The 26201-nt window shown below is 31.6% G+C and overlaps 1 protein-coding gene across 2 annotated transcripts in view; it reads left to right on the plus strand.

Moving 5' to 3' along the window:
- Positions 1-26201, plus strand: part of LOC118190420 (uncharacterized) — a 75048-nt gene that overhangs the window by 16421 nt on the left and 32426 nt on the right. For both annotated transcript variants that reach the window (XM_085825864.1, XM_085825865.1), the window contains 4 exons: positions 902-937; positions 3126-3194; positions 14196-14309; positions 14655-14987. In XM_085825864.1, the coding sequence (XP_085681990.1) occupies positions 902-937; positions 3126-3194; positions 14196-14309; positions 14655-14987 (552 nt within the window). The remainder of the gene's footprint in view (positions 1-901; positions 938-3125; positions 3195-14195; positions 14310-14654; positions 14988-26201) is intronic.

Raw genomic sequence — 26201 nt, forward strand, 5'->3', positions numbered from 1 at the left:
TTTGTGTAGTTTTAAAATGCAGTAAATATCTAAGTTTTGTATTTTTTGTCTGAAATGTCTTAGTAACACCTTTTCAAAACCCACCTGTAAGAAGGATTTGTTGTTATTGTTGCTGTTTCAAATATCTTAAAATCTTTTGCACTTCTATGCCCATAATTTTTCTCTTTACATATGCATTGTAGCGACTAAACTGACTTTCTGAGATGCGATATTTTATTCAGTCTAAATTGTGCATTATGCCATGTGTGCATTCATATGGCTTTTGCTACTGTAAAGCTCATCTATCCAGAATTTTCACATATCTGCATTCAGTATTTCTCAAGCTTTCCTGATAGTTAAGCTTTTATTGTAGCTTTTATTTTAGTCGATTTCCATTTTTTAAGGATTCTGCCATAATGCAATCAAAATGTAAAAGTTTCCAGCTGCAGTTTTAGTTTCTTCCAAAGTGGGCGGTGGTTCCAGATGATATATTAAGTAGCACACCCTCACAGATTTCCATGTCATTGAGTCCATGCTTGAATCCTGGGTAAGATATAGGCATCTAGTGAGTAGGTAGTATAAAAGCTCTGAAAATTTGTTGAAACATAAATTTACTCATGAGTTTGGGGGAGAAGAGTGTAAGACTCTCATAAGCCATCCTCTGGTGTCTTTAGAGTAGAACTTGAACGAAATTAGATTAACAGCTCATGTGCACTTAAATAATCTAACAAATTTCTGAATTGAAAAATGCATATGACTTACCTTTATTAATTCTTCATATACTAACTGAAAACAAGTTTTATTACTTTTACTGTTGGAATCAAATGTAAGTTAAAAATTTGATATTGTTTGATATATATATATGTATAGAATATAAATTTGTTCAAAATTTGAAATAGTAAGAATACTTTTATCTTTTTAGGTGAAACTACACTTGATTTAGATGACAGATGTAATGGTATTAAATTTTATACTTATTTTTTTGCATAGATATGTGAAATTATAATGGCACATGAAAATAATTTAACAGGCATTTTAAAGAACTTCACTAGTAGGAATGTGTTATTGCATGTTTTGAGTAAAAATTTTAAGAGCTACGACGTGCATAGTAGCACAATTCCATCCCTCTAAACATAAGTTTGTGCAAAGTAATTTTTATCAATGACTCATAAATATGTCAACAGTTAAGTTTCATTTTAACACCAGAAAAATCATAAGCTTTTAGGTTACAGTTCTTGCTTTGAAACTGAGTATGACATTTAACAACTTCGAGAATTTTTGTGTCTGTATGCTTGTGTACATTATCAGACTTTATGAATATTTTTAAGTTTCAAGGAAGTAATAGCATTATAAACTTTATTATGCATTGTAAACACGGATTAAAAGTATCATGTTTCTGTCTATCATCAGAGAAATTCTTTAAAAAGTCTTCAGTGATTACTTTCCTGGTATACTCAGCATCCTATAGCAGTAATGACAACAGCTTTTACTGGCATTAGGTTCACTTATTTTTAGTAAAATTGTAAACAGTTACAAAATAATAATGCTATTACAAAAGAAATTACATTCTGTATTTTATAACAGAATGCTTGTCTTTTTGTATCTGAAACATCTGTAAAATTATATCAACCTGAAACTGAAGGGCATTTAGTAATTTTATTCAAATGTAAACCACTGCATGTCATGTTCTCAGTTGTTTTCTCTATTGAATATTGGACATGTCAAAATTATTTGCTATTCCAAAACTGGAATATTTTATAATTCTTTATTGCCATTTATTCATTAGTTTAAAATCAGACTTTTGCTTTTGCGCTGCCATTTCAGCAACAGAAATTATTGCTGAAACATGGAATGAGAAGAAGTGCAAAGCTATATATATTTCTCATTTTGGAGTAAATTATGTAGTATTTGTAAAAGTTGCATTTATTAATTTGAACTGTATTCGTTAATTTCAATTAATTTCCATGTTACTCGAACTCTGGATGTATTCCAGAAGTAATTCCAGTCACACAACTGAAAAGATCTGCTTTATGAATACAGTTTGCATCTCATTATGTGGAAGTGCTTAGTGCAAAGTGAGAATGTTTTATGTTTTATGCTGCAAATCTTGAATGTGAACTCGACCTGCTCATGACCACACAGGGTTAGATCCTCTGTTGTCTTTGATGTATTAGTCATTTTTATTATTAATGACACAGTTTGAAAGGAAACAGCTCCAACTAATAGTCTGTATTTTAGTGAAAGGAATTAAAATAAAAAGGTTATTTGGCAGTTTAATAAGGTGTGTGATCGTCTCTGGTAGCCATTTGGGCAGTTTAATAAGGTGTGTGGTCACCAAATTCATGTATAATATCATAATTTCAAATAAATTGCTCGTATTAATTTACTTTTTGATTAAATGCATTTAATATAATTAATTACTATTTGATTACATTTAATATAATTGCTATTTGATTGAATGCATTTAATATAATTCTAAAATTATGAATTTCTAAAATTGATTTAGATATTTCAAACAGTATTTAATTAGATAAAATAATGTTTTTCTTAAGAAGAGGGGTGAAATTAAAACTAGTATTACTTTTTTTGAATAATATGGTAAATATTCTGAGAAAATTGTGTGCAGATTGACTGTATGATTGAACATAAAGTATGATAGTGAAGTAGAATCAATGTATGTAAAATGATTGTAATTCTTTTATAGAATTACATATTTTCTTTGTTTGCTCGGACATAAATTTTAGTATCCTTGTGTGATTTTTCTTTTGAGAGTGGTCTCAAACTGCAAGATACCACACAAAGCATAGTGTATATGGATTTGTTTTATTTTTCATTTCTCAAATTTTATGGATTCTTAATTTCTTTTATCACTTGCTATATTACTTGAAATTATATTTAAAAAAAATTTATAAAAATAGATAAATTTTTATGTGGTTCAGGTTTAGTTACATCAGTTGACCTTACTTCAAATTTTGGCCTTAGCATATATGTGCGTCACATGTATTATTATAAAAATGAATAAAATACATACTTTTCCTGACTTTTCTTTGCTTTTAATATTAATAGACAGGGCGAAAAATGTTTCTCATAATGTGATTTTTTTTTAAATCCACTAACAATTACAAGTGACTTGATATTTTATGTAGAACTGCAGTTTATGCATCCTCAGAGTGCTGTGCCTGTTGTAGAAGAAGTCATGGTACAACCAAATCATGGTAATATATATTTCTATACGCGTATTACAAATCTATTTCCTTAAACCAAAATTAAAATCTTCAGATTTGTAGAAATAGAATATAATTTTAAAATATGGAAATAAACATTTAGTGCTGAGGTTTAATAATTCATTTATAAATTTTTTAAAGTTATATATTTGTTAAATGTTTCTTTCACTAAGCTGTATTAAATAGTTGTAATTAGGTAATAGCAATCTAAATCAATTGTGGTTTATCACTACCACTTTTGAAAATATTTTTAGGGCACAGTGGATTGTCATTTTCTGATGCTTTTTATTGTGTATGTAATTTACTTTTTAATGCTTATTTATTATTATGATTTTTAATTAATGTACTAATTACCATATACTGACCCCCCTCCCGGGGGTCTACATAGAGAACTCTGCGAAAAATGAAAAGAATACAATTATACCCTACATTGTAATACATTTGAGACGATTGAGCGAATCATTCAATGGATATTTTTCTACCGGAAATATTACTAAAACTCAGAGATGGATACTAGATCCATTTCTATTTGACTTAAATTTGATGGATGATAGTGATCTGAAAAAAGATCAACTTATTGAAATGCGAGCAAGTGGACATGTTCAAATGGAATTCGCACAATTCGAATTGGAACAATTCTGGTGTTCACAATTACAACGTTATCCAGAGTTGGCGAACGGAGCACTGCAGTTACTCTTACCCTTTGCTACCACCTACTTGTGCGAAATGGGATTTTCATCGCTTTCGCATTTAAAAACTAAAGCGAAAAATCGCTTAAATGCAAGTGATGACTTACGCGTATGTCTTTCAAAAAAGGAACCTCGCTTCGCCAGTATAATAATGAACAAACAACAACAGACTAGTCATTACTAAAAATAATATTGTTTTGTATTTATATAAAATGTACAATGTTTTCCAATAAACAATAAGTTTCGCAAAAAATGTATTTTTCTAGACTAAAAAAATTAAAACACATTTTTCAGTGGGGTGCGGAGATATATTTTCAGATTCAATGGGGTGCGACTCACTAGAAAGGTTAAGAAACACTGCGCTATGTAAACGATACTTTTACCCTGTTTGAAGGTAATAAAGATGATTTAAATAAAGTTCTTTCAACAATGAATTCCATTGATCCTGCTATTCAGTTCATTTTTGAACTTGAGACTTGCAATTCTCTTCCGTTTCTCGACATTCTATTCACACGTAACACATCCAACTTCAGTACTACGGTTTACCGTAAACTTTCATTGGTTTGCCTTCCACCACACTTCAAATCGTGTCATCTGACTAAACAAAAGTTAGCTTCATTTTATTCCTGTTTTCCGTGCTCTTCAAGTTTGCTCCTCCAGGCTATCCCTTGATTTAGAACTAAATTATTTAAAAACAATACCTATTGACAGGGGCTTTTCTCTCAACATTATTAATCAAGCAGTTAAAAAATTCTCCTCTCAACACACCAAAACAGCACACTCTTGTTTTAGGAGATTATAAAAATTCTGTTGTCATTCCCTTACCTTCAATTAGCTATAAAGTTGCACTTATTTTGCAGAAATTTAACTTTTGGGTCGTTTATTCTCCTATCAATAAAATTCCGAGTTCCATACTGAAGGACCCCCATTCCGGATAGGAATTCCTGGGGTATTTACAGGATTCCTTGCCAGTGTGGTTTAATTTACATTGGCCAAACTGAGAGAGCCTTAAAATTTTGTGTTAAGGAACATGAAGCATATGTTAGAAAAAAGGAAACACAAAAGTCTTCTGTTGCCCAGCATTGTTGGTCCGAAAATCAAACTTTCAATTTTTCTGCTGCCAAAATTATTCAAAAAACATCTTTCATTTGTGAACTGGATTTTCTAGAGGCATTTCACATTTAAAAAAAAAAAATCTTTCTGTTCTAGTTAACAACTGTAATTCCAATTCATCTTTGTCTTCAGTCTTTAAAGGAATTATGTTTTAATTCTGGTTTCATCAGCAGATGGCGCCAGTAGCTTATCTCCTGTCCAGACTTTCTTATCATATCTTTTCTAATCATTATATCTTATCTCATTCATTTGCACTTTTGCAGCTGAGGATGATGGTTCAGTAAAACCACCAAAACTAGTCCAGTGAAAATTTGAAAATGTAATGCTGATTTTTGTTGTTTGACAAATAAATTAATATTTGCTACATTAAGTTCCATCAGGATAAGGTTCCAAGCCATACCTCTAAATCTACTGCTCTATTTTTTGAAAAAAAAGGAGAAAGGAAACCGGAATCGAAGCTATTTCTTTTAAATGCATCTTATCCAAGTCTCCTGATGTGTCTTCTATGGATTACTGTCCATTTGGACTTTTAAAACAAGCTCTTTATAAACGACATTCCAAAACACCAGATGGGCTATGGAAGATTGTGAAGGAGGCATGGAATAAAGTCAACCTGGATGTTTTAAGAAAAGCACTTTTATCTTGGAAATCAAGATGTAATATGATAGTTCAACAAAAGGGTTATCAGACTGAACATATTAGAAAATACAATTAAGGTTTGTTTATATAGAAATCTTTGCAAAATCGTTAAAAAATGTTACATTAGTATATTAGTGGGCTGATCTCTGTACATTAGTATAACAGTGGGCTGATGTGTATTTCTTATGCTGCTTATCCATTTCCAGAGGTTAAATGCGAGTGTAATTGTCATAATACTGTGATGTAAAGTTGCAGTTTTGAGTGTTTACTAAAATTAACTGAGTCACTGTGTTCCTTCATGACAGTGCCAAGGCTCAGAAAGGCACAGCTTTATGTATATGCAGCAGCAGTCAAAAGACTTGGGTGCACCAAGTGTTAAGACTTTCATACTTTGAAGTAATACGTCGCAATACAGGTGGAAATTATGTGGAAAAATAAAATTGTTTTTTAAGTATTTCATGCAGTTTTATTTCTATAACCATTTGTAACCTAATTATTGACCATGCTATGTGTAATCTTTATAAGTAGTTGTTTTTCTTAAAAGAAATAAGTGCTGTATTTCATGAAGTTTGTTTAAGTGTGCAAAACTCTTTTTTTGATCAATGAATCAGGATATACAAATACACTCTTAATAACTGCGAATGGAAATTTTATAGTAGTAGAGATACAAAGTAAATAATGTTAGAAATATCTTCTAGTAATTTTGCTAATATGTATGTGTAATAATATTAAAAATATGCATGTCGTGTTCAAATCATTTAATCTGTTTTCAAACAATGTGTTATTTTGTACTTTGTTGGTAAATAATGCTTTATAAAGAAAATAAATAGATCATAATATAAGGGTATAATGTAACATGATGTAACTAGGAGAATGGAAAACATGATTATTATTATATTGAGTTAACTGTATGCCAAATATATGAACCTTTTACTTTTCAGATGTTGTTATGGTGACTTTTACTCTAATTCTAATAATATTACTGCAGTGATATACACGAGTAAATAAACAGTTAAAGTAATAAAGTAACAATATACACAAGTAAATAAACAGCTGTGTTTACCATCAGGAACTGAATTTAAGAAAAATCTTAAAAGATGTTTTTTAAACATTTGTTTACTTTTGAACTTTGATGTCTAATTTAATGGTGTTATAGAAAATATGGACTTTCAGAAATAAATTTTGCATTTGAGGTAAAAATAATGCCAATAGACATCTGAGTTAATTGTCACATTTGAGGTGTAGGTTGCTAAGCAAAGTACAAATAGCTGCAATTATGTAATCTACCTCTGCAAATGCAGAGTTTTAAAAGCTAAGTAAGGTTAATCAGATTTCTAAGGTAGGTAGGTTAATTTGAACTATATCACAAACATTTAAAAAAAAATTATCCTGATACTGAAGTTAAAATTGATTACATTTATGTAATTAAATGTAATGTTATATGAATTTGATTAGGAATTCAATATCTCCCCGCCCCTGCATATTTAATCACCTTGTAAGATTTATAAAATTCTAATTTTTTATTTTATTTATTTATTTATTTATTATTATTATTATTTAGTATTATTTATAAGTTTTTTGCTTGTTGAATAAAATAAACATACTCTTCAAATAATTTAAGAGTTTAATATTTTTCAGTGTTTATTATGTCACAGTTTATACTTTTACATTATTTTATGTATTTATGTTATATTGGATTGCCCAATAATATCATTTACTTGTCCCCCCCCCAAAAAAAAAAATTACACACTGTGTCCACAAGAGTCCTTACCTGGCTTTTATTTTTACAACCGTTGCTCATAAAAATATACTTCCAATAACAAAAATGTTTATAATGATGCAAAAGTTGATGTCTTCTTATTTTTAAATTAAAAGAAAAATAATTTCATATAAAAAAAGAAATCTTAACTTTTTACATGTGCCTTTAATTTAGGAAAATTCTGTGTTCATTATAAAAAATCAAACATAAAATTTTGCTCCAATGCAATAAAAATTGGCTGAGATGTTTGATATTAAATTTGGGAGCCATGCACAAATTGAGCAAAATGCAGTTATATGTAGCTAAAAACAGGTCTTAAAAGACAAGGGCTATCTCATAGCTTTTCCCCCCTGAAACAGGAAGTGAGAAGTACAGCCATGTTGACACTGACTGCAGAAATGCAATTCTTAATGTAGAAGTTGGAGTTTTTAATTTGAAGAACCAGTGTTTAAAATTTAGTGTGTGAAAGATAAATATAATTTGGAAGAGATGATGTTACTGTTGTATATACATATTTTATGCTGAACATTTAAAAAGTTAATAATATTTACTCAGTAATTTAAAAGTAATAGATAAGATGCTGTTCTCTTTTAATATAGAGTTTTTTTAATGCACATTTATTTATAATCATTTCTTCATCTGTATACTAACTGGGAAAATTCTACTACTGCCTCTAAGATAACTGTAATAACAGCTTTTTAAATTTAGGCAAAAAAGTAACCTTAAATTGGAGTAGTTTTAAATGTATATCACAATTCTTTTTTTCTCTGCTGCTAAAGAACTTATGTTTGATTGCCCTTGAAATTGATAGCTTATTCAAAATTTCTGCTGACTGAAGGTTGAGTTTTTGCTTAATTATAAATTTTACACGGGCATGTTTATGTAATAGAAATTATTTGAAAATAATTTGCTAACTTGCATCTATATTACATACATTATATTTAAATACAATATGCAAGACTGTTGTCTTAATTTCGACAAAACAGCTTTACTTATAGTACCTAAAAAGAATTCTTTAATTTTTCAAAAGTGGGTGCTAACTAGGAAAGTTTTTTTTTTTTTTTTTTTTTTTGTGTGTGTGTGTGTGTGTGTGTGAATTCCTTTAATTTTTAATATTATTATAATTAAAGTAAAATTCCCAGCTGGTACAAAATCGAATTATAAATTAGCTACAGAAAATAGAATAAGAATAACTTTGATAAGTGCTTAACAAAATTAATTTTCATTTGAAATATGCTTTATACTCTATATGCTTTATACAGACCGAGACCTATTGTATTCAAATGCACTGCAATTACAAACTACAAGCTGTATAAAATTCGTTTATTAACCGCCATATTCGAAACAATAACTTTTTTGCTTTTTTAGTTGCTTTCTTGCGAGAAAAAAGATATTAATTTCTATTTAAGAAATATATTCTAATAAAAGTTCGCACTCTTCAAAATAAATGAAATACTTCTCTATTTACTTGAGGGTAATTTTTCTCTAGTAAGAGAGCCAATAGCATCCTTCTCGTTACGGTAGGTTGTACCATGAATTGCACAAAGTATTTTTTCAAACACATAAACAGTGTTCATCCATGAATGGGAAACTACATTTAAGCCTCCTAAGGACAATAGTTTAATCCATTCTGAATGAAATATTGTTTCATTAGCAGTATTTTTAGATATTGTTCCCAGTGATGGGTCTTGGTCATGCACATGGTAGGCAGTATAGCTTGCACCATATGTTAATAATTGGTTTTCTGCAGTCAAAAATTCTCTGGTAGAATTCAACTCAAATTCCCAAGCCATTGGAGAATGCTTCTCTATGAAATCCAAATCACCAAGAGCATTTAATGGAACAGCATTTTCCTCATCAGTTTTTTTCAAAGCCTTTTCAAGTAATGTTGATGTTAAATATAAATCAGTATATTTGATTTCTTTTGTTATGCACACTTTTGAACATAACTTGAGTGTATTAGGAAGTAATAATCATTTTAAGCAACATATAACTTCAGTAGTTGTGGAGGTCATTGAACCCGCCAAGCCCTCAAATCTGATGAAAGAGACTTTAAGTGCATTCTTAGTTAATCTAGAGGTTAAGATATATCAGAAGGGGATTTCAAATCCTGGCCAGAAAGAATGAATATGTGTAAGCCAGAAAGTGAAATTATTATTCCTTTTTGGAATGGCAGTAAGTTAGATTTTCCCTGAAGTCATCTTAATCCACTGATTACTTTCCTCGTTAAATTCAATTACTACTTTAAGTATTTTATCAGGGGAGGGCATGGCTGGGTACTATTCACAGTATCAAAAAAATTCAATTAACTCAAGTTGAGTGTTTTTGATTTCCTGTGAGGTATAGCATACTTTTCGCGCTAGTTCTTGAAAATAATGTTTTGCTGAAACTACTTTTTGTCTCGTGTTTCTCTTGACTATTAGATAATTCAGTTTTAATATGTGTCACAATTTAATTTCTCATAAATCTCTCTTTAAAACATCTTTAATGTTATCACCATTTAAAACAATTCCATCTTCTAGAACAAATGTTTTATCCAAAAAGTGCTCTGCATTTTAAGACAATGTGCTAAATCTGCAAAAAACGTTTTAGTCCAAAGAAGACAATTTGCCCAGAAGGACTATTATTTCGTTTTGGCATTTTGCATTGATTCACGATAAACATTGTTTCACTTTTCAAATTGTGGCCACCAAATATTATTGCCTTGTATTATATTTAAAGAAATTAAATAATGAATAATCTGCATGAATGTATGTATGTTTCTCGCACTGTGATAAAACAATGGTGTACCTAGAGCCATCAAAATTTTAATAACATAATCTTCCATAGAATATGGGCATGTGGAAACCCTAATTTGAATTTGAAATTTGTTTTATTATCGATTTCATAATTTGTAACACTTCAACAAATTTTTTATTAACAAACTAAACGATTTCAAAGTGAGCAGTGGCAACACTATACGAAAAAAAAACATTTTTATCTCAAGCGCACAAGACTATGTATTGGAAATTCTAAAGATATGCTCATTTTAAAATTATTTTGGGATATTGCTGTTGAACTGAATTTTCTGGTTTGAGTACATAGAGCATGATATTTAATAAATAAAGTTACCACACAAAATGTTAAAAAAAATGGCCCTTTGGACATAATTTAAAACCTGAAACCTTTCCTCCCCCCTCCTAGAACAGGATTTTGAAATTGACAGCTATTAATCAAAATTTGTAGCTCTTTCCACAAAGTATTAGATCCTCCTAAGTTAGGCCTGTTACTTTCACTTCTTCTCCAGCTGATTGAATATGTTTTTATGAGAAAAGTGCTTCTTTCTTTGAAATGTTCAGCTTAAATAATAATAATAACACTTCTCCCCTTTTTCTTTTCCTTCTTTTCTTTTTGAGTTAAGGTAAAGTGCACTTTTTGAAAAGAATTGAGAATTTTTTCCAAATTAGAATCATGACAGAGCTTTGAATGTATATGCATTTTGTCAAAGCTGAAAATGCATATTTTTTCTGCAGAATTCAATTGTTCGCAATTTTCCTTTATTAGAGCAAGATTATCCCTGAATTTGTGGACTACACAAAAATTTAGTGTGCCAGTTTTTTAATGTGCCAGCACTAGGTAAAGGAATTTCCATTTTTCCTTTCCAAAAACCGTAACTTTTAGATGACAAAGCTGTCATAATGACAATGCAACGTGAAATATCTTTACTAGTCCACCTGATTTTTTCCTTCTTTTCTAGTAATGTGTTAATCTGTGCCTTTGTAAAAATATGCTTTAGATATTTTTTCAAATTCTCCAATCTCTGCATTTTTCCCCTCTGAATTCCACTATTTGATATTTTAATTTTTGAATCTCTGATACCAGTTTCTATTTAGATGCTGTCCACCTTCTTTGTCGCTAAGCAAACATTCTTAAAGTCTCCATTTTACAATACTTCAATATAATCTTCTACAGATGTTATTTTGTCTTTCAAATTATTAATGCATTCTTGTTTATCTTTATACTTAGAGCATTCTGTGATATTTACATTGTGCATTTATTTCAAAATCATTCACATATGATTTATTATTGTCATCATTAGTTTTGAATTGGGCCTCAAAATGAATTTTCTTTGGACTTAATTTGCATTAGACTTTCAGAAGCACTCTGCATTAGTTTTCTTTTTAGTGTTATTACTCCTTAGTGTTATTTCTTTTACTCTACATGGTAAATTAACCTTTGAAACAGCATTAAATTTTAACATTTTTTTTTTTCATCAAAAGCAAATTTTCTTTGAAAAAGCATGAAGTACAGTATCTCTTTATTTCTTATTTCTATGTGTCTTAATGGCATATTTCTGCAGCGCATGAAGCCATATTGCATAAACGATGCTTTACAATCGAGAATTTAAAAAGAAAACTGACTAAAACTATATATCTGATTGTAAAGAAAGTTTTCCACCAAAAAATGTTCTTGATAAAGTTGGAGAAAGAAAAACATGAAAACAATACCTTTAATGTGGGTAGTAATCACCACTCAAATCTATGATTTTCTGCCAACATTTTGGTAGTTTTTCAAAGCCTTCAGCCCAGAAGCTTGGTGGCCGCAAGCCCAGATACAAATCAACCTCATTTTGGATGTTCTGTGCAGAATGGAAGATAGCACAACCAAGCAATAGCTGCAGCTGTGAAAAAAGGTAGAAGTCTGAAGGAGTGATGTTGGAACTATATGGTGTGTGTGGCAATTATAGTCTCCTTCAAGTTACGCTCGACTGTCCGAATATTCGCCAATTCCAAGCATGCGGGTTAGTTAAGCTTTTACTGTTAAAGATGGCTGCATGAAGCAAATTTCTGGCTTCTGATTTCAGAAATGTTCCTCTTTTTTACTTAAATTATTTTGCTTGCAATTTCTGTTAAGAGAAAACTGATATACAATGAAAATTTAGAAAATGTTCAGAATTTAGATTTAAATTATTTAAATATCAATATGAGTGGAAAAATAAATTGTATTTATTATTAGGTTCCAAACGAATACAATAAATATGCCTTATTATTATTTATTTTCTCTATTTTGAACTGAAATTTCATCATTAAATCTTGCAATATAGTTTAGTTCTTCATAGTTTTTTTTTCTCTCATTGTAAACTAGTTCTGTAAATTGAACTATTATTTAAAATTAAAAAAAAAGTAATTATTTTCCATGGTTGAGGTAATGCTTATTCTCTCTTAATAAGTACTTCATTTCTCATATTTTAAATTACAATTTTAATTTTTAAGGTTATGCAGTTGTATATGATGTAATTAGACAGGTGCTTATTTTTTTTCTTAAAATGTGCTTGAAAAGTGCTTATAGGTGCTTACTTTTTTAACTAAAATGTGGCTATGAACCCTGTGGATGTAAATGATGGTTCGAATCTGGTAGCATGATAGTTCGATTTCAGAATGTTATAGTTAATGATAACTATACTTTTTTTACAAATTTCACAACACAGTGTTGCAAAGGAAGTCTCTCTCTTTCAAATGCCAAAAATTAAATAAGAACAAAATAAGATTAAACATGGTAACACTAACTGTTTGCAGAGACGATATTTGTGGTGACAGGAAACTATCGTTGAAACCCGATATGTACAATTTTGTTTAATTTTTACATTACTAGAAAACAAATACATATGATTTAAATTAATTTGGCATATTTACACCTCTAGAATATTGCCTTGCAGAATGGAACTACAATTTTAAACATGCAAAATGAGAGCTGATGCAGCAAATTGATGTCAGATTACTTCCTGTTAACTCTCCCAGTGAGTACTGCATCATTGAGGGGTCACTTAAAGGAATGAACTAGTCCTTTCCTGTAACCCTGAATAAAAATAAAATTTGTTTTGGAAAAGATTTCTCATGTCAAGAGATTATGTGACAAACATTTCTCTTTCAGATCTTTGTGAAAAACATTGACAAAATAATGGACATCTTATTCTCTGAATCCTTTGAAATTCATATTTTAGAAAACAGTGACAAGCTTCGGTGTTGACATGTACAAGCTTCGGTGTAACTCATAATGATTGGCATTAATTAAAAGTGAACATTATTTATTCTTTAATGAATTTTTTGTGTGACTCTTAAGTAATAAAAATTCATGAGAATATTAATAACACATTTTTGTGCTTTGAACACTTTTAAATTACGTGTAAAAATTCTTTTGACATACCAAATGTAGAAAATTATAAAATAAAGACACTAATGAATTACAAACAAATTTCATTGAATGGCATTTAAGGGTAAAAAAAAATCCACCTTGAATTATTGAGTTAATTAATTAATGGACTCTTCAATACAAATTCAAAATGTGAAGTATCGCAAATTTTGAAATTAAATATCTCAGTCATTTTTTGTCATATGAAATTGGAATTTTTTGTGTTTTATTTCTTTTTTTAATGAGTGCAAAAATTTCCTAGATCTAAGTGTGAGGACCAGAGAAACATAAAAAGTTAGATTTTGTATAAATTTTTTTTTTTTTTTTTTTTTTTAAATTTAGAAGTACAAAAACACATATTTTTGCATTCATTTGAAACATATATGTAATTGAAGTATATGTTTATGACCAACAGTGTCTAAAATTAAAGCCAAGTAATGATTCTTGTGGTCACAGTGTACATAAAAACAGCAAATTTGAAGAATTAAAAGTATATTTTGTATAAGTACTTTGAACAATAAGAATTGGTGTGTGTGTGGCTGTTCTGAAAACCTTCAGCATTATATAATCTGTTTGTGCTAGTAATCGTAAAAATATATTTTTCATTGTTATTTATCTTTTCAGTTCCATTGAGCACTGAAATGGAAGAGAGGACAAAACAATTTGCACGCCAACTTATCAGTTTTTCTGACCAGTTTGAATTTATTCATTCTGGTTGTTCTAAGACTCGGTCTGCAGGTATTTTTAAAGTTTCTTCATTATTAACTTTGTAATTTATACCATTGATGCCTTTTTAAGATATTTGCAAATACCTAGTGCATTTACTTTTGGTGCCTTTTAAAGATAATTACAAATACCTGGTGCATTTATTCTTGGTGTCCTTTTTAGATATTTGCAAAACCTGGTGCATTTATCTTTTACTAAATGTATTGTAAATCTTATTTCAATAAAGCAAATATTTCAGTTGAATTTTTATAAGAGAGAAATGTAGGAATAGAAAATTTTCAATTTTATTTGCATTTATAATGAACTTTTGTTTAAATATGTATGTATTTTTTTTTTTTTTTTTTTTTTTTATTCCAGGTAGTAGTGGTATTGAATTCAAAGATCTCAACATTTTTGTTTCTGCTGATAGCAAAGTAATTAAAATCTCTGTTGTAAGAAAAGATGCTGAGCAATCTACTAAGGCAAAATGGAAAACCTGTGATAAAACTGCTAAATCTGGTATTCACTTTGATGCCTCTGAAGGAGATGTTTTATTCAATGAGGGTGAATTAGAAAGCATTATAGAGATTGCATTATTAGAGAATAATGACAGTGGCATTGATAAACGTTTCCAAGTGGAATTATTTGATCCTGAAGGAAATGATGTTGGGAAACGTAATTGTGTAACTGTAAACATTTGTGATGAGGCCCGTAAGTATGCACATTTTTGTTACATTTTGTTATTTTGTAACTTTTTGTTTTGCACTTACATTTTTAGGAATTCTGTAAGTATTAGTTGTATTACGTGTTTTTAAGTTCTGGTATGCAAAATGTGTTGGTTTAAAATTTTATTAATACAGATACATATGTGTGTAATTAAACAAAAATTTTGATTTTTAAATATTATCTGAATATTATGTAAATGGATATTATTAGCATATGATATTTTTTATGAAACTTATGGAACTTTCTGATTACACCCACAACAAAATCTCAAAACGTATTCCCAAGGCATTGCCAGAATAGTTCTATGGTAACCTCCATAATGTCACCAAAAATCATGTATGTATGCAGCTCAGGTATATATATAGCATAAGTACATTTTAACAGGTATATAATGCTGATTTGGTATGATTCGCACTGTCCCATAACTTTTTGATAGTTTATGTATGACAACCAATATTGGCATCGATAAAATTATATTTACGGTTAATGCAGAAATGTTCACTTCTAGTCTCTGTTAATACTTATCTCCTTTCTAACAGTCTTAGTATATTATATAAAAAGACGCAAGGCAATCATTTAATTAAGCAGTTCCGTCTTGTTGCCTGTCTCAACAAGAAAATTCTTGTCTTATTTGAACAGCCTTCTGGGAGTCGATTCAGGTAAAACCTGAGAAACTACTTATTAGGATCTGTACTTAGGCAGTCTCGGCCACAGGTGTTTAAATTAAGTCTCCACAGGAACTGAAGTCATTGCTGGGGGAGGTTGTTTCACGCTCGGCAGGGACCGTATGATACTGTTTTGTCCGTTGGTTGTGGTGGAGCTATGTAGTCAGATATTCATAGATGTCTGGGGTGAAACATCCCCATCGATGGAGTTGGCGAATTCAGGGAGCCTTTAAACTGTTCGAGGATTCCGGTTCCAAACGTAGTAATTTGTGCAATATTTATCTTTTTTGTGATTGCTTGTTGTTATTGGTTATCTACATAAAAAAGGTTAAGTGCAGTTACATATTATGCTAAACTTAGGTTAACTTTTTAATTCGCAGAAGCAACAATTTGAGTATAATTACTCGAAAATTGTTTAGCTCTCATGTTTGAACCATTGTTGTACTCTTATCAGGTTATGCTTAGTCAGCGGTTTTGTCATGGGATCAGCCAGATTATCTTTACTTGGAACATATTTTAAATCAAAAATTTCCCTGTTCAATAGATCACGAATGAAAAATAGTTTCACATCTATATGTTTTGTCCTTGAGTTTTCAATGGGTGATTTTGTAAAACATATAGCAGCCATGTTATCAGCAAATAATATTGGCCTCGAAACATAGTTACTTGCAATTTTAAACTGAATGCATTCATCCAAAATATTTTTAAACCAAACTAATTCTTTTGCTGATTCAGTCGTGGAGATAAATTCAGCCTCCATAGTAGACAAACTCACTCCCCTTTCTTTAAATGTACGCCAAGATACAGGTGATTCTCCCAACAAAGCTATTTGTCCACCAATAGACACTATATCATCCCTGCTTGAAGCAAAATCTGAATCTGAATATATATTGAGCTTCAGATCCTTGCATACCAGTTTAAGTTTGTGATGTCTGGTATTGGAAACGTATCCTAAAGGTTTAAGTAATCCTTCCCAGTGAAACTTACCAGGATTGCTTTGAAACTGAGAAAATATATTAACAGCATAGGCTATATCCGGACGAGTACGATTGCAAAGAAACGAGAGACATCCCAAAACATTTCTATAAGGATAATTCATCATTTCAGTCATTTCTTCTTGTGTTCTGGGACTTTGAGTATTTCACACCTTTAACTATTGGAAGGGAAGTTATTTGTATTTTAAAAGACTTGAATCGATCAACTATGTCTTCTATATATAATTGCTGATAAATCAAAACACTATTGTTCTCATATTCAAATTCCACACCCAAAAGCTTTCTTGTTTTACCCAAAATTTTCAAATCAAAATGTGAATTCAGGATTTTTAATATCCTTTTAGCCTGAACTTCACTTTTTCCAAACACAACAATATCATCAACATAAACCAACAGAATGACAAAATCTTTAAAACGATAGACACAATTACACCACTCAGACTTAATAAACCCTAGGTTACATAGTGTTCTATCCAACTCGTAGTACCATAATCGCCCACTCTGATGCAGACCATACAAGGCTCTATCTAAACGACACACAGAAGTTTCTTTATCTCGCTCTACAAAACCCTGAGGTTGGACATGTAAATTTCCTCTGATAAAGGAGCGTAGAGATAGGCACTTTTTACGTCGCCCTGTATATTTGCCCATCCAAGGTGTGCCAATAAAAAAGAGAAAAAGAGCCTTATTACTGAAAAGTTGACTACAGGCAAGTAGGTTTCATCATAGGTATCGTATTTAATTTGCCGATAATCCTGAGCCACTAAACGAGCTTTAAAACGAACAATGTTTCCAAATTCGTCACGTTTAATGTTGAAAATCCACCTGCAACCTAGTGGAGTCTTGTCTTTAGGAAGTGGAACAAGATGCCATACCTTATGCTTTCGCATGTTGGCCATTTCCTTTATCCATTTATGCTTTTCTGTGGATTTCATTGCCTGGTTATAAGTTTTTGGAATTGAAACCTGTAGTCGGCTATCTTGGGTATATGACATTGAAGAAGTGCCAGTTGGGTCGATTTCACCACTATAAGTATTGTTTCCCTTGAAATCAAACAAGGTAGGATCATACTGAATATTATGCTCAGTGCAATACCTTTCTACGTCATTTGATGATCGTAGTCTTTGATTAGACCCCCTCTCAAAATAGTACACATCCGTACGAGTGCCGTCTGGCCTTGACGGTTTACGAACAGGTTTACGAAGCCAAGTTACCTGTCTCAATGTAGATTGAGTGTCAGTGCTAGGTATAGAAGAGGGTACACTGGTATCGATTCTTTCCTCTATTTCTGGAAAATAGCCAACTGGAGTATCAGTAGATTGGGACTCGACCCTCTCTTCAGATTCCAAATCAGGAAGGGTGCCCAGTGCAGCTCCACTGCCACTTCTCTGCATTCCAATCGACTCTTTAAAAGAAGCATTTAGGGTTTCTACTACCTTTTGTTCATTTTCCAACCAAATCTTGTACCCTTATGTTCGTACACTGTATCCAATCAATCGGCCCTTCGTTGCCTTTGGATCAAGCTTAGAATTTCTTTTAGCCTTTTGAATTCCCACATAGGCAATCGTTCCAAATGCCTTAAGGTGACATACTGATGGCTTCCGCTTAGTATACAATTCGAATGGGGTTCTATCTTGGCCCTTATGACAAATTCTAAAATTCTATTAAATGAATATGCAAAATACATCACTGCATCTGACCAAAATTCAGGACTCATTCCACTATCCTGTAAAATTGCGCGTACATTGTTGAGAGCTGTCTGATTGAATCTCATAAACTCCATTCTGTTCTGGAGTATATATATCTGTAAATTCGTGCTTTACACCATTTTTATTACAATATGACCTGAATTGTTCATTATCATATTCTCGTCCATTGGCAGTCCTAAAGTATTTCAACTTAAGGTTCAGAGATCTTTCAGCACGTGCTATATGCCTTTCAAATACTTCAAACACCTGACTTTTCTCTACAATGGGGTACACTACCACATAACGAGAATATTCGTCAATAAAGAAAACGAAATAACGTTCACTATTCCTACCTGGAATGTTAAGAGGTCCCCATACATCAGAAAAAACCCTTTCAAGTGGCCTCTTCACTCAAATACCTTCTAAAGGTCTATAGGAGATTCGCCTTTGCTTATTGGTTTCGCAATGTTCACAAAACAAATTAGGTGAGTGTTTTAACACAGGAAGACCTCGAACTAAATGTCTCTTACTAGTTCTGACAATAGCACCATAATATATATGACCAAACCGACCATGCCATAATTCACTATTGTTATGCTGAACTATAGATGCCTCAAATTTCACTGATTTGCCCCCCTTTTTCTCTATTTTCGGGAATACATGATAGTTACTTCCTATCAACTTAGCCTTGAACATAGTTTCATTTTCATCATTAATAATTTTAATTTGCCCATTTTTACCCTAAAATCTCGCTCCATTGATATATAACTTAGGTCCAGATATTAAATTTCGTCTCAGTTCAGGTGAGTATAAAACATCTTTAAACAAAATAACTCTATCCCCGAATTTCATTTTAACAGTACCTTTTTACATGAATTGGAAAAGTTGCCCCATCAACAGCTACTAGCACATTCTCATTCTTCACAGGAGAAAAAGTATCGTACAATTCATGATTTTTACAAAAATGATGAGATGCAGCAGTATCAAAAATCCAACTATCATCATTTTCCTCCAAATTGTTAACATTAGCTTGAGCTATAAAATGGGACTGAGCATGGGAATTATTTTTACCTTTACACAACTTGGGTTTATTCTTACACTTAGGGGATGTTTTATTACTACTAGATACAGCTGAGGAAACAGAAGAAGCAGGCGAGGGTGATCTGGAAGAATTACCTTTCATTCTACAGTATTTTTGAATATGACCTGGACGGCCACATTTATAACACTTGAGCCCTTTAATCTGCTTAAATTTAGGTTCAAAGTGAGTACTTTGAACTTCTATAGTCTTATTGGAATTTTCTCTATCTATCTCCCTTAAATTAAGACGCATTTCCTCTGCTAGTATTTCCAGTTCAACATTTTTAAATATGAACTTTTCATCTGGCCACCTCAAAACATTTTGAACTACTTGATCATATTTATCTGGAAGGAACCTAAGAAACTGAAAGCATATGTATACATTTCTTACAGCCTGATTAATATCAGCTAATTGTTCAGTTACCTGTTTTAATCTAGAAGAAAAGAAACTAATACTTTCATTTGGCTTAATTTTACAATTTAAGAACTCTGAAAACAAGGACATATGTCTAGATCGATAATCTGGCTGGAAATATTTGGCAAGCGTATTCCATGCAATTACCGGGTCATCAATTTCACTTATCAAGTTTCTATATTCAGGGCTTACATTCATATAAATTAACGATAATGCCAATCAACTTCTATTTTGATAGTCGTCAACAATTTCTTTTGTAATACCCTTAACATCATTTAAATCAGGACATTTTTCAATACCTTTCAAAAGCCATGCATTTTTCTCATTTAAGACAAACTTCATATCTTTTGACCATGTAAAATAATTACATGCATCAAGTTTAGCAATATTATGCATAACATTAACAGTAGCCATATTTGAATTTCAACAAAAAAAACCGCCCCCCCCCAGTCTCTTAAGTCCTAAATTAATTTTAAACTTCAAAAGTCTGCACTAAAGATAACACAGGAGCTGTGCCCATAACCAAAATGACGCAAAAGCAAAGTTTAAAGTTGTATAAATAAACTTTTAACAAGAGTAGCAGTAGAAGCTCCCTAAGGTTATATGCTGTGCAGATATTGAAGACAATAAAAGGTTTTAAACTTAACCAATTTATTAACAATATATAAAAATAAAAACACAATGAATAAATTTAAACAATGTCAGAAACTTGGAAAAAAAATATAACAATCATTATCAAAAATTTCATATATTAAATAATATTTTACCTGATCTCCAAAATACTGGCATTAAATACGCGAAAACATATCCTAAACAGAAATTATGCGGTTTTAAATGAAATTAGCTACACTGTCAATAAGTCCATGCTTAATGGTCAAGAAGGCACCTGAAAATTAAATTAAATCCTTGAGAGCACTTAAAACCGGCCTAACTCTGCTCACTGTAGTTAAACACGAGGAATCACAGCTTAGAAAAACATCGCCGCTAACTTATGTTAAATGCTGCCTTCATGAAGAACATGGATGCCGCCCACGGCAGTCACTCCCATTGTAGCCTCTTTTGAGAATCCAGGAAAAGTCATCTTGTAGACTGGAACCATGGAACTTATCATCGGACTGCACTTACCGCATGACATCTTCCAATAGGGGCTGGAAACTGCATACCAAGGAGCCAAGAAAACAGGAACTAGAAGGAATGAGCTTGGATCTTGGATCATATCTTTACTGCTGGCTTTAGCTACTAGGAGCTCTTACCAGTATATTATCATTTTACCATAGGCCATAAAGTTAAAAATTAAAGAGGTGTATTTAAAATACACCGCGCCCGAAGGCGAGATCAATAAATGAGAGAACTCATAAAATAAGTTTTGCTAAATTGCATATCATGGCATAGCATGGGTGATTATATACGTAAATGGTGGCAAGAAGCGAAATGAAAGTCTAAGCTTCTGCGTGAGTCAAGAAGAGCAGGAACACGTGATCAGCGTCCGGCATTTAGATTGGTCGAGGAGTCAGAGTTCGAAAAATGAAGTTTTTGTAGTTTTGGGCAATAAATAAAGTTCGAACATAGTAAAAGCAACATCTATTTGTGAATTTAAGAGTCTTATGTCTTTTGAAACACTTGAAAATCTTCTAAACTTGCGATATAATCATTAAATGAATAGGAAACTGTAAAAGGTGAAAATGAGGTCCTGTAGCTCACTAGGGCTAATGAGTGAGAGTAAGCACTTGGTGTTACCACGAACTTTGATTTTAAAACACACGATACGAAATAGTAAAAATAAAAAGTAAAAATCTTGGTTAAATAAGTAGTAAAACGAAGAATTCATCGATGAAAAATAAAGTCCTAATTTTGCAAAGTTCATCTTTCTTGAATAGTAACTGCAAAGGAATAGTAATTTTTTTTTTTTAAATTTTTTTTATACATTATATACACTACCACCACTTAGAATTGTGGTGGATCGTTCGAGGTCTTTTCACTACGTTCTCAATAGTAGGGTCATAGTCTGTAAGCGATTTAATAGCTTCATAGGGAGAATTTCTCATATCTTCAAAGAAGTTGTGTGCAGAAATTAGGATTTGGTCGTGAATTGGATTGATATCCAGGTCTTTGTGAATTTGAGAATTTCGCACGAACCAGGGTGCGTTCACTATGCTACGTAAGATTATGTTTTGAAGTACATTTAATTTTTGTCTGTCTATTTTTCGGGCAGTAGCCCAGGCTGGAACTGCATAGAGGATTATTGGTCGAATAAGTGAGATGTAGATATTTTTCTTGGTACGGAGGTTTAACTTAGAGTTTCTTTCAATTAATGAGTAGAGAGCAATGAAAGCAGCGTTAGCCTTATTTGTAACATATTGAATATGATCTTTGAAATTTAGGGTTTTGTCAATATAGACACCTAAATATTTATAGGAGTTGGCAACAGGAATATCTTGGTTATTGAGTCGGATATTTATATTCACTGGGATATTTTTTCTGTATCTGCGAAAGAGAACTACGCAGCATTTATCAGTATTTAGTTTGATTTTCCAGTCTTGACAAAATTTGTTAATAATGTTGACTTGGAGCTGAAGTTTCTCTAAAGCATTATTTGGACTTCGTGAACTGGTGAGGATGACTGTGTCGTTAGCATATTTGAGTATATTAGAATGAAAAGGTAGAGGCATATCATTTATGAATATTGTAAAAAGCTTCGGTCCTAAAACACTGCCTTGAGCTACTCCACTGTAAATCACTTTTTTTGAAGAGATTGCTTCACCACAGCGCACTTGAAAAGTACGATGTTTAAAATAAGAATGCATAAGCTTAATAAAGCTGTTTGGTAAAAGGAAGTTAGATAGCTTATGAAGTAAGCCAGCATGCCACACTCGATCGAAAGCTTTTTCGAAATCGAGGAAGCAGGCCGCTACTCCGTTCTTTTTTGTAAATTCTTGGGCAATAAATTCAACTAAATTTAATATTTGATGTGTGGTATTGTGGCCTTTGCGGAATCCAAATTGATGCTTGTCTATTAGATTAAGGCGTTCTAGATGATTGGTGAGCCGAGCACTAAGTACTCGTTCGAAAACTTTTCCAAGCGCTGGCAGAAGACTGATGGGTCTGTAATTTTTTGCTAGCTTTGGATCTTTTCCTGGTTTCGGGATCGTAACAATGATCGAATGTTTCCACTGCGATGGAAAGTAGCTGAGTCTAATACAAGCATTAAAAATATTTGTAATTAAGACTATGCTTCTTCTAGGTAAAGCTTGCAACGCTTCATTAGAAATCATGTCATATCCTTTAGCTTTGCGCTTCTTTAATTTTTTAATAATTTGCTGAACTTTGTTTGGAGATGCAGGCATAAAAAAATTAATGCTGGGACTGTTGAGGATGCTATTGACAGAGTAATTAATATCTTTTTCGTGATCAGAATTTTTATTTTCATGTTGTTTAAAAATGTTTTCTAATTCTTTTGCATGAATTTCAGCTATAGAGTCTTCGGAGTGGTGAATTTTGCCCATGTGATACAGGGGGTGAATTTGATTGGGTGAAAGATTTCTGAGTGATTTAGCTACTTTCCAAACAGAGTTTGGGTAAAGATCCATGTTTTCTAGGAAATTATCCCACGAATTTGATCAATGAGTGGCGATGTCTTCTTTTATTTTTCTGTTTAAATAATTAATATGACGTTTTTCAGTAGGATTGTGAGTAATATGCCATCTTTTTCTAAGTCTATTTCTTTCTTGTATAAGGGATTTAATTTCTTCTGGGATGTCATAGGGATTTTTATTCTTGACTGTATAGGTAGCATTATTGATAGCGTTTTGAATTTTGGAGTTTAATCTGGTGATTTCCAGCTCAATATCGCAGTCATAACGAAGTGTGGCTCTGCTGTTAACAGAATTTAGCTGTTCGGTAACCATATACCAATTAACTTTTGTATGAGCTTTAGGGAGAGGGGGATAAAATCCATAGAAGTTGAAGACTATAGGGAGATGGTCAGACGAAAGTTCTGGGAGAACATCAAGATTAGGAATATTAGGAAGGTTTTTCATCAAAACTATATCTAAAATATCCCCTAGTCCATTGTGTGTATAATGCGTTGGGTGATTGGGAGCAATGAGATTGATGTTACTATTGTGAAGGAATGAGCCAGAGCGACGCGAGATACTTATACCTGAAGTAAACATGACGTCATCTCACGGCAACCAATCAGCTATCAGCACGACTCGGCTTTCCAGATGACGTAACATCAAGTTTCGTTTTTGCATCTTAATTAGGCTGAAACAGTCCGTTCTTAATAAAAACAGTGGCAGTGAAAAACGAAGTAACTACTATATCCCTTTAAAATAAGAACTAAGCCTAATAAATATTTCAAGGAGGAGAGATGATGCAGAAAAAGGGTTACAATAGGTCATATTTTCCAACAATCTTTACGGCTGTGAATACGAGTGTGTACATGCGCAAAATACATTTACAAATGCGTGTTTAATGTATAACGGATGGTATAAGCTAAACTAAAATTATCTTATTCAGTTAATGTTGCAGATTGCGTTGTTCCTTTATCTACGAATTGGATTCGGCTTATTATTTTTTGCAGACTGTTAGAGCAATTTTATAAAAGTAAGCTTGAACTTTTGATTATGTCAAATAGAATTTCTGATATATATTTACTAATATGTAAAGGATCTACAAAGTGGAAGTATGTTTCGAAGTCCATTAAACAAAAAGTGGAATTGCTGCAAAAAATGGATAAAGGACACCCATAATCCTTTGTTTATCTAAACTGTAATGTTTGTTTATCTTTAATGCCGCGGCGCGCAATGAATTGGAAGTTGATCTGTCAGCACTATCCTTATCTTCAGGGCAGATGTTTTTATTTTATTTGGCTAATAATTCCTTACTAAATGTAGTATTTGATATCGATGTACTCCGTCTTTGATATGATTTAAATCAAATTCCTCGTCATTATAATTCGCTTCCGATAGCGAAGAAAGTTACAGAGGTTATTGAAAACGAAAAAATTTCAATTGACAAATTAGTTGGTATTCTCAACACAACAATTATAGGACTTGAACAGTGGAACTTTGTAACTGAACAAGAAATTATGTCTGTTTATAAAATTAAAGAGAATGTATTATCACATAAAAAACGAAACAACTTACATTGAAAGAAATGTTTAATAAAGTAAACAAATAAATATTAAGCTTTTTTTTTTTTTTTTGTAAATTTGGATACCCTTTAGATCATAATTGTTCTTTATTTCATAAATTACGGTTTCATATTTTTAATTTTATAATTTCTGCATGCCATCTTACAAGATTTAAACTGATGATCTATAATCCAGAAAAATCGATAATCCGAAATCGCTGAAGTCCCGATGAGTCCGGATTAACGACTTTTGACTGTAGAACACTTTGAAAATTAAGTAATTTAAGTGGAATCCATTGTTTTAAACAGGACTGAGTTGGAAAAGTAATATGTAAAAATATTTACAAAGTACCCAGTAAGGAAAAAGCTGTATATATACAAGGTATAACAAAATATGATAGCTGTTTCAAAAAAAAAATAATTGGCGACCTCAAAATTAACATTCTAAATTTGGTGATCTGCCCCTGGGTTCATCTCTTCTCACAAGTTCCAGATTTTTCTGTCTTGCGTAATGTTTTAATGCAGATGTGTCTTGTCCAATCAAATTAATTGTAAACCAAAACCCTGAACTGAAACTTTTCTGACTCCCACCCTTCTTCCTCTGCAACTCTGAAATTCTATGATACTCTTCCCTTTTTTAGCATAAGCTCTCCTACTGGCAAGATGCTTTTCATCCATGCTGCTGCCGCTTACATGCTAAAGATGACGTCGTACTTCAAAATGTAACTTCTGATTCAAATATAATTAGGAAACATCTTGTCTGAAAAAAGGATGATTTGATATACGTAAAAAAAATAAAGATTGTGATTTTATTATGCTGTTCTAAATTGTGTCATCATACGTTCCACTTTGAAACCTTCAACCCACTACGGTATTCTCGGTCATCTACACAGTATCTAAGCTGTTAAAAGTTCCACTGTTTTCATCTACGCATTTTAAAATCATTACACACACACACACACATACATATATATATATATATATATAATAATACAGTAGAAGTCCAGAAATACACAAAACGTGGGACCAGAGATTGTGCGGGTTTTAGGATTTTGCGGATTTCAGGACAGAAAAGATGAAGCATAATATTCAGACTAAAAGTGCAAAATAAATAAGGTGTATTAGATACAATTAGTTAAATTACTATATACATTATTGCAATAATTTATTATACGCATTAAATTATTATTACATATATAAATTGATTATATTATTCATTGTAT

This window comes from Stegodyphus dumicola, chromosome 10 (genome assembly GCF_044657685.1).
Source record: "Stegodyphus dumicola isolate Sdum_Otavi_A_Nest chromosome 10, ASM4465768v1".
Taxonomy (NCBI): Eukaryota; Metazoa; Arthropoda; class Arachnida; order Araneae; family Eresidae; genus Stegodyphus; species Stegodyphus dumicola.